This window comes from Crocodylus porosus, unplaced genomic scaffold (genome assembly GCF_001723895.1).
Source record: "Crocodylus porosus isolate Cpor-Errol unplaced genomic scaffold, CroPor_comp1, whole genome shotgun sequence".
Taxonomy (NCBI): Eukaryota; Metazoa; Chordata; order Crocodylia; family Crocodylidae; genus Crocodylus; species Crocodylus porosus.
Genome location: NW_017728947.1, coordinates 55892374 through 55902360, shown reverse-complemented (window position 1 = coordinate 55902360; position 9987 = coordinate 55892374). Strand labels below are relative to the sequence as shown.

The 9987-nt window shown below is 44.3% G+C and overlaps 1 protein-coding gene across 1 annotated transcript; it reads right to left on the bottom strand.

Moving 5' to 3' along the window:
• Nucleotides 1–3351: 3351 nt before the first annotated feature.
• On the bottom strand, nucleotides 3352–9784 carry RHOV (ras homolog family member V). Its single transcript, XM_019552328.1, has 3 exons — nucleotides 9569–9784; nucleotides 4413–4471; nucleotides 3352–3816 (listed from the first exon to the last, which is right to left on the bottom strand). The coding sequence occupies exons 1-3, from the start codon at nucleotides 9768–9770 to the stop codon at nucleotides 3376–3378; spliced, it is 702 nt and encodes a 233-aa protein (XP_019407873.1). The 5' UTR covers nucleotides 9771–9784; the 3' UTR covers nucleotides 3352–3375.
• Between the last annotated feature and the right edge of the window lie 203 nt (nucleotides 9785–9987).

Genomic DNA, 9987 nt, shown 5'->3' with positions numbered 1-9987 from the left:
TTATGAAAAGTTTAACTAAATCAGAGATGTACAGTATATACAAAGGCACAGATCTCCCCTGCCTTCCATCTGTATGAGTTTGGCCATTCCAACAACAGACTGACATGAGACTGCAAGCTGTAAAAACAGCTTCCTTTTGTTAGTTCAGACTTATTCATTGATGGTGTCTCCAGTTTTCAGGCACTTTGCTGTTCACATGACAGGATATAGGCCTTTGGACTGAATCACTCTGAGCTCATTCACACCTTGCTGTTACTTCCAATGGCAGGTCATTCCCCCATCTTTAATAATCAGGGGCAGCCCTGTGGCAAGCAGCAAGGCTAGGCCTAGACTCTGTGCAGCCTATAGGCTCCAGCATTGATCTTTGCACAGAAGCGTGTTTTGTTTTGCTTCATTTTTAATAGAAACAAAGCACCACCAACACCACATTCAGGGGCTGGTTGAACTTGGGGCACCTCACAGAAGGAGCAAATCAAGTCAGTCTAGCTCCCAGGAACCCTTCCCATACCACAGGGTTTCAGCAATAGCCCCCACTTCCCCTGTCATGGATTTGCAGTAGCATCCACCCATCCTTCAATGTATTTCTTTTCCACCAATTCTTCAACTTTCTGCTAAATTCCTTTCCCGCAGCCTGGCTTCCCAGCTCTCCCCTGGATACAGTTGAGAGACATCCAGCTTCTCACTGCTGCAAGCCATCAATGAATTAGACTGGAGAGCAGAGAGGATAAAATCACTAGTGCTAATGAAAAAGTGATGGGGGATGGGGGTTAATGAGGGAGAAGACAAGCTCTGCTACATTAGTGTCTGCCACATAGAACAATCCCGTTTCCTTCATCAGGCCCCATGTCACTTTACCACTAGTGAAATTAGGAGCAGACTTCAGCCATACTTAAATAGAACCATTTTATTTGAATAAACGTTAGATAGACAGTCACTGGTGGAAGAAAGCAGCTCTTTATCAGTACAGCTTCTTTCCTGAGACAAAGCAACTCCTGGACTATGTAGAGGTACTACAGGGCAATGCCTGCTCCCCTCCCCACACCTTTTCCACACTGAGGAATGAGAGAAATCTATTGCTCCCCAGGTGATCCTGCAGATGTCATCCTGAGGATCATGTCCAATGGTAAAGGCGAGGTTGTTGCCAGCCCACATCTTGGTGCTTGTGCTCACAGAGTATGGAAATGCATAAAGACCCAATATACAAACTGAACTAGAGGGACAGCAATGTTGCCCCACACAGTACAGAAATACCCACAGCAGTACATCAGTGACTAAGAACGATGTTCAATTTACAGTGTCTTGCCCAAGGATGCATAATGGCAATACATGCCAGGGCACTTCTTCAGTTCCAGCTGCTGATCTGCATTGTCTGGAGCCTGGCACAGCTTAACTTGATCCAATTGAATTAATTTAAGCTTTAGCACCAGTGGGGGCATGTTCATTTACAAGGGCAGAGATGCCCAAGCTTTGCAGGTCTAGGGATGGGTACAGTGGCAAGTTTGTACGACATGGAACAACTGCAGCCACCCTCATCTTTAACAGAAGGATGCAACCCAAGCATACTATAGGCCTCAACAGGTAGTACTCCATCCTGAGCTGAACGACTTAGCATTGCACGTTCAGAGCTTGGCTCTTTCATATACTGTACCTCTGTGATTAGGGAAACTGTCAAAGACCTGTATGCATAGCATTTAGATCAGGGCCCCACTCTGGGCTCTATTGACTAGCTAAAGTAATTAAACACAATATTTCCAGAGACAGAACACACAAATGAGTGCCCAAAGAAAGATGGCTTGCGGTCTCATGCTGGGATCCATTGCTAGGTAGGTCTGACATAGTCCGTCACATGAACTGGAGTGAAATGTCTTTATGAAAGACTTTTTAGACATGGAGAAAAGCTCAATAATGAGAATTGTGAATAACTCATTAGGAGCCCAAGCTCTGCTATAAGGGGAGCAGGGGCAGAGACAGAACAGGCTCCTTCCCAGGGCAGGTCAGAGAGCAGATACCATGGATCTCTTCATGTGGTCAGAACCTAATAGGTTACCTTCTTCAGTGCGACTTGTAAGAAAGCAGCAGGAGAGAAGAGGAGCTATACACCTCAGCTCTCATTCTGCAGCCTCAAGGGCCAGGGCTTGAACAAGGTAAACTGCATACTTCCTTGCTCTTTTGCACAGTACCCAAATTAAGGATTTGATTTGAAAAGAAACTGTCCCCTCTCCCCTGCCCCTACCTCCAGTATGCCCACTGGAGATTGAGCCCAAGGCACTAATGATATCTTGGCCGGGGGTGGGGGGGCAGGAAGAGAAAAAATTGCTAATGACCTCACCTTCTTGTTATTGCTCAAAAGAATCCCTTATTTACATCTCACAACTACAATCACAGGATAAGAACTTCCTTCCTAGTTCCTCCTCATTCCCTTCCCATTTCCTCCTTTCCTTTCTCTTTTGCTTCCTTCCTACATTCCCTTTCCTCTCTCCTTTGCATCACATTTCTCTTTTCCTTCCGCTACAAGCTTCTCCCACTACCTGCTTCTCCCTTCTTCCTGCCCATGTTCCACTTCCCTGCTGCATTTCAAGCTCCTCATATCATACCACTGTCTTTGGGCTTCTCTGTACATCAAGCAAAAGGACATCTCAAACAGGGGAGGGGCCCTAATTAGTGTTAACTTTAAACATGTGGTTGTAGCTCTACAATGTACTGTGCCAGGGAGCCCCTTTATGGATTAATATGGCTAGTAGGGTGCTTCCCCTTAAGCTTTTTCTGGGATATACTTCAGGTGTAATCCCTCTTGAAAGGTACTTGAAATCTCTGGTAAAGGGTCTATAAAAAGAGCACTATTTTATTGCATCTAGACAACACCATCTTCTTTAGGAATCAGAACCAGAGGGGAAATCTAAAGATCTATTTTTTAGACTCATCAGCCCGCCTTGTGGTCTTCCAAGAAGTCCTCACCCTATTCTCAACCAAGACTTTAGAACAGCTGAAGTAGAAAAAGCCTAGGTATTAAACCAGAGTTAGACAATGCTGGGACAGGACTTTTAGGTAGTTTCAGGCAAGAAAATTGGTTACACCAGACATCATAGAGTCTGCTCACTTGGTAGCCCTGAATCTTAGTGTATTAAAAGCTCCCATTGATCTGGGGCACCACAAGCATATCTTCCAGCTGCTTAACGCTGCATGGACCATTCAATAGCCTGGTGCAATGAAGTCCATTTCATGTTTCCTAGGCATGGCATGCTGACACCCAGCAAGACCCAGGCTTCCCAGTTTCAGGAGCTCATAGCCCCTTCCTTGCTGGAGCCATAGGACCAGTCACTCCAAGGTATAGAGCTAAATGCTGGCATGGTGTTCCCCCCCCCCGTCAAATTAGCTTCAGACAAAGCAGAAGAATTTCTTCCAGCGGCACTTGGAGAGGGTTTTGATCCCTTTGGCCGTCATTTTCTTTTCCTGCTGCGCTTTGTACTCAACAGCACTCACAATGGCTGTGTCAAAGACTTCTTTCAGGTTCTTTTGGGTCAGAGCTGAGCACTCCACATAGGCCTCAGCCCGGATTTTCTCAGCCAGGCCTTCAGCCTGAGGCTTGGGCACAGGCTTTCCATGGTAGCGGTCCAGGCTGATCAGGACATTCACGTCATCCCGCAAGTCAGCTTGTGTCCCCACTAGCAGAACCGGGGCCCCTGGGTTATGAGTCCGTATCTCAGGGATCCATTTCTCAGTAATGTTTTGGAAGGAGCTGGGGTTCACCACGCTGAAGCAGACAAGGAAGACATCTGTGTCAGAATAACAGAGTGAGCGGAGGCAATCGAAGTCTTCCTACAGGGGAAGAGGGAGAGAAGATGAAGGAACCCTCACAGTAAGAAACTGCAGTAACTCCTTCATGCTAGGAATATGCTCTCAGCATCTCAGAAATGACAGATATAGCAAGACATGATAAGCATTCACTTGGGGCCAGATTTCTTCGCTCATCACTGAGAAGAGCTTATCTTGTATAAAGCAGCTCTCCAAAGAGCACCCCTCCCCTGGAAGGCCCTTTACCATATGCATGCTCCAGTGGCATGGTGACATTTATAAAAGTACATCCCCTGTGTCAGGCTGAGGTCAGTATCTATTGTGGGGGATTGACAGGCTGTGTGCAGCTACTTTTAAGATTTTGCCTAAACTCTAGGAAAACAGATCTATTCTGATGGGATCGTGGTCCCTTCATGTCACTTCTACATCATTTGAGGACCAAGGCTCAGGGACAAGAAACTCTGATTTGGTTTGATGATGATGTCCGTACTCGTACATGTCCTTCTTTCAAATCTGCACACAATCCTTCCCACAAGACCTGCTAATAAGAAGTCCTGTTTTACACACTTGTCAGATCTCCAGGCATTGGTTTTCCCCTCAGTTTAGCTTAATGATCTCACCTGTCCAGCTGTATCCCAGAGCTGGATCCGAACAGGGGCTCCATCTACCAAGACCTGCACTGTGAGAGAGGAGAGAGAAGGGGGATGAGCATGCACTTAAGTCTCTGATCCACATGCATCAGTTCCTCCCTCCCAGCTTCTGTTTTGTCCCACTGAATTATCAAACTGGATCCATCTTATAGTAAGTCACTCTGTGTTATTGCACATGTTCAACCTATCATAAAAACTCTCACAAAAAACCAAAAAAAACCCAATACTACCCATAGCTTGTCCTATCAGGCAGAGACCATTGGGAAACCTGCAGTGGTTTAAGCAAAGGACAGTTTCTTCTTTGATTGTTTCAACATCTTACGGGAGTTTTTTCCAGAACATTCAGATACAAGTGCCTTCTCTAGGGATGGCCTTTAGTCAAACATTACCCAAGCCACAATTTAATGTTTTTCTCCCACACTTTAAAACAACAAATCAGGGAAGGACATGATCTGTGAGCTTCTCTTACGGACTCATAGTGATCTGCCCTTACTGGCTTCTCAAGTCATCCATCCCTTGGACCAGAGATTGGACTTTTTTCAAAAGTCTTTATAGAGATGCTGTATATACACCACCCCGGCTGAGGAAAGCAACAGACATGAGAACAACTGTCAAACAGGTGCTTAAAAAGGAAATAATTGTGTCACAGTTCCTCCAGAAATTTTTCCAGGGCCTATCTGCACCCCAAGTCCTTATGTCTTTATAGAGTTTGCGTGTTCTCATCACCTCTAGTCTACACTTGATCTGAGCCAAAAGGCCAAGAAGCGATAGCTGCCACCATTTCTACCACCAGTGAAGATGTCAGTGGTAAGTTAGACAAACAACTTTTGTACTTGTATTATTGTTCCCTAGTCAAAGGAAGCCTTAACAAGCCCCTGCTGCCTTAAATTAGGTCGTGTGTGTCCTTCCAATGGAAATTCAGAGTTAAACTGTCTGACTATTTAACAGTTCAGACAACACAAAATGACAGGAGGCTGGAACCAAGAGCAACTTTATAGAAGGGGAGCGAGTGGAAAAGTATACATTATTAGAGTCTTGACAGAATGTGAAAATAGCATTGGCCTGACAAAGGAAAGCAGACTTCCTGTGCTAAGGTGACAGTGGGCACAGGTTAGCAGTCATCCACTTTGTTGGAGGACTTTGCTTTTGTTTCCTTAAAGAACCATCTTTTGTTACTCTTCAGGTTATTAGCTATAGGTGTCAGAAACAACTGACCTCATGCATACTCTTGGGGAGAAGAAAGATCTTTGTTACTGACAGAAGACTGTCAAAGAAAAAGCAAATGAAAGACAAAATAATGAACTGTGAGGGGGAAGGATTTAAGGCCATATCTTTTACTGAACCAACTATATTGCTGGGATAAAGTTAGACAAGCTTTTGAATACAAGACTTCTCCCCCCCGCAGCAAGAATGAAGAGGGATGGGGAAAAAGGAGGAAGGCATGACCACAGTTCTTTCCTACCAGGCTATGAGAAGCTATAGTTTCCTTATGACTAGAGGACAGTCAAGTTGTTGCCACATTTTTGCCACAGGGGAGGAAGAGAAACTGTTCCTGATCAAAGGAACTGTTCAGATTCTGACTTGATCTTTCAAGGCGCTGGGTACTTCTCTTTTAGTATATTATTTCTTCACCACCTACCAGGGGTATTGAGGGAGGCAAGTGACACATGGGGAAACATTTAGTGATCCTCAGAAGAAAGGTACCACATAAGCTACAGTGCTGGCCTGAGGAAGTTCCCCCCTGCTAGCACAAGCCATGCTTACAACTTGACTTCTACCAAAATGCTGGCCTCACACTATTGCAGCATACACACCTGTGGAAAGATACCAGGGTTCAGTACAAAAGAAAGAGCAGGCAGAACAGGAAAGTCTGCTGAGTAAAGGTCACAGGGTGTATGTTTCACTGCTGATCTAGCTCAATGTGACACCTGGCAGAAGGTGGGACAGAGACAGTGGCTGGGTAGCAGCCCTGTTTCTTAGCATTACCCAGGTATTTAAATACTCATCTTTTGTACTAAATCACTCTCCCCAACTGCTGTTGGCTTTGTGGTCTATCATTTAGAACTAGAGATGGGAACAAGCTGCAGAGTTAAGATCTAGATCCAGTGTAGGCAAAAGGTGACACCCAAGAGTAAAAAAAAAAAAGTCTCGATTGTCATGGATGCCAGTCCCCTGCAGGTCTCTCTCTGACTTTGAAGTTGTGGACAGTTAGGTCTGCTTCACATATAGGTAGGGCAACTAGATCCTTTGAGCTACGGTTGTCCCTGCCTTCATGCCTTTAGAACAGGGGTGGGCAATTATTTTGGGCAGAGGGCTGCTTACTGAGTTTTGGCAAGCCATTGAGGGCCACATGACAGGCAGCCAGGGGCAGATTAATATTCATTTTCTAAAGTTTTTAGGGGCCTCACAGGCCAGATAAGACAGCCTGGTGGGCTGCATCCGGCCAACCCCTGCTTTAGAAGATACTGATACAGTCACTAGAAATGTCTAATGATACTTCCAGTCTCCTAAACTGACCATATTGGTATTGTGGGAGCAGAGGGACAACAGTTACCTTGCTCCCTTATCCACAGTCCACAGCCAAACCTGAACTGAGCTTGTCTCTAGCTTAGAACTGTCAGGCTAAAGAAAGAGCTGTGCTCATGCCACTTTGTGCTTCTTTACAGCAGATAAAAGGAGATCAGAAAAAGAATGCATTTTAAGAGCTTGTTTCTACCTTTTTACTTTTTGAAATATGTTAAAAGTTTGATCCCACTTTGCTCGATTCTGATGACTGAAGAGCTCATAAAATGATGTTATTTATGGGAGTCTAGACAACTGAGAGCTCAATAGCAGAGAAGGTATTTTGAGTCTGTCTTCCAACTCCTCTACTCAGTGCCAGTGGCAATGACCATTTTGGCAAAAGGACATCTTTCGTGACCTTCTGCCATCAGTTTGAAACAGAGACTTTAATTGACTTCTAGAAAAACTAGAAGTGTAAAACAAGCAGGATTATTAAAAAAAAAAAAATCTTCTAGACCTTATCTACCAAGAAAGTAACAAGAGAGGCAAGAGCTCAATATTAAAGAAAAAAATTCTTCATCAACTAACTTTAAAACACACGCAAGCCCTGTCTGCATCAGGACTTTATTTTTAACCATTGATAAAAGATGGTCATACAGCAAAAGGGCTGACATTTTCTGAAGTGTTTAAATGATTTAGAAGCCTAAGCCCTGTTTTCAAGAGTGACTCAATGCCTATGTCGGGGGCACTTTTCTGATAGATTGGTATACGATCCTATATGGAGGCAGAGCACTCCCAGTATGGCTGCAGCTATATCTGGAAAAATGGGCATTATACCAGTATTAACAGTAAGAGAGGAACCTTAGCAAGAGAGCACCTTAGGGGCTTTTGCCAGTACAGCCAAGTCTATCAGATCACACCTATTCACACCCTTGAATGGCTTAACTGTGCTGGTAGAAACCCCTATTGTAGACTCCTAAGTGCCTGAGGCCATTACTAAGCCCCACTAAAAGTTACTGAAACCCAGTCTCCTTAATGTCAATAACTTTGAAAGTGTTTTCCAAAATTATTACAGTGTTACCCTCTCTTTATTAGGTTGAAGGCAAAGTCTCCTTTAGAAAGAGACTTAAAAGGAGCTAGTCTCCCAAGACTGTTCCTGGCCTGAGTTCTGCTTAACTTTGGATTGATAGGGCCCACAGCACAAACTGGCGGAGCAGAAGGTCAGAGGCTGGATTAGGGTTAGTAAGTGACAACTCAAAGTACAGAAGAATGCACAAGTTAAGTAGGGAGATAACATATTATCCTTCTCTCCCTCCAGGAGCCAGGATGGTATCTGCAGAGCTGTTTCCAGACAGCCATCACCAAACACAGGGGGGGGTCTTCTAATATGCAAGGCTTCTTCTTATATGCAAAGCAAACTTTTAGCAGACAGTGCTTATTTATGTGCTCAATTATTTATGTTAATGAAGACAAAGCATAAGAAGGGAGAGCCCTCAGGTTTCAGTCTCCAATTCAACCTCCTTACCCCAGGGCAAGTAGTCAGAGATTTCCCCATGCTCTTTTGGACTCCAGGGATTTACATACAAATCTCTCTCTCCTGGAATCTTATATCACCAGGGAAAGAACCACCCATGAATTCCTAATAGCTGTTCCCATACAGCTCTCCAATATATCAAGCTTAAATTGCACAACTTTGATAAGATGAATCTATCCTGCTACCTCTTCTTAGGGATCTCATCCCTAACCACAGATACAAACAGAGGGCCATTCCTTCCCCTAGATTCCCTCACTAGGGCACAGCAGTTACTTTTTCTGAAGACTGTCTCAGTGTACATATTCATAAAAAACACTCAAATAGTGCAGTGATGAGGGGCATTATAGAAATGTGAACTTCTGACCCTGTTGAAGCCAGTAAGATTTTTTTCAATAGACTTTATGAAGCAAGGTTTTTTACCCAAAGGAGTTTAGTACCATCATGGATCATGAATATATACAATATATTCTTCAATAACAACACTCTGCAAGGCTGTCCCTCTCCCTCTATCCTAAGCCAAGCAGCAGCTAGGCCAGTTAACCCAAAGACAAAACTCTCCCCACTATTTCACAGACTCCAGCAGAACACAGATTTTGTTCTGTAGGTCTCTCAGCTCTAGCCAAGCAGGAAGGTTGACTCCCTAGTTGTGCATGAGAAACAAAACCGGTTTCTCTTTACAGCCTCCTCTTCAATGCTTCCATTAAAAACTTTGCCTGCAACAGGGAAGCATTGCAAAATTTTTTGCTGATACCATTCAGTTCCTCTAATGTTTAGATTTAGGAGCCTCAACAAGTAGCCAGACTGATGGCTCCTGCTGCTGTTTTAAGTACCATGTTGACTATACTGGGTTTGAACAGGGTGACATAGCCTAGTATTTAAAATTAAAAAGGTAGTCTCTCTGTCCTAGAGTCCCCATGACTGTTGGAACTGTGCCCTTTGGAAATGTGTCTTTCCCCTTGAGAACTTGTTTCAAGTGTAGACAAGGCTATTATGCCAGTAAGAAGACACAGAAGAAAAAAACAAAAACAAAAAACAAAAAACCAAAAAGGATACTGTCAGCGAGAAATCCTCAGGGGTACCTGGTTCTTACCTGAAAAGGTGTCCAAGGCAGTTGGCTGGTACTCATCTGGATATCCATTTTTTGTGTAGCTGATAATCAGGCTGGTCTTTCCCACAGCACCATCACCTACTAGGACACATTTAATGCCCAGCTCTGAGCCACTTCCCCTTGGGGTACTTCTCCTCCTTCTCCTCAGGGCAGGTGAATAATCCAGCAGCTCCTGGGGAGGCATGGCTTGAGAAGAGGGGAAAAGCTCTGCTTTTCCTTCTCCAAATGTTTGGTGAATTAGGAAGGCAGAAGCTGCAATTTTACAGACACAAAACAAAACTTGGGCTATAAAAGCCACAAGTAGCGGCAGAAAAACAGATTAGGTAAGGAGCAAGGCTCAACCACTATAGCCCCACACATAGTGGCGGCTCCTCTAGAGCACCATCCCTCCAAGTGTCTCC

Coding starts and splice junctions, on each gene's coding strand:
- RHOV (XM_019552328.1), bottom strand. CDS start 9,770: ATGCCTCCCCAGGAGCTGCTGGATTATTCACCTGCCCTGAGGAGAAGG. Junction 4,472..9,568: donor TGCCTTGGACACCTTTTCAG/GTAAGAACCAGG, acceptor CCTCTCTCACAG/TGCAGGTCTTGGTAGATGGA. Junction 3,817..4,412: donor TCTGGGATACAGCTGGACAG/GTGAGATCATTA, acceptor CTTCCCCTGTAG/GAAGACTTCGATTGCCTCCG.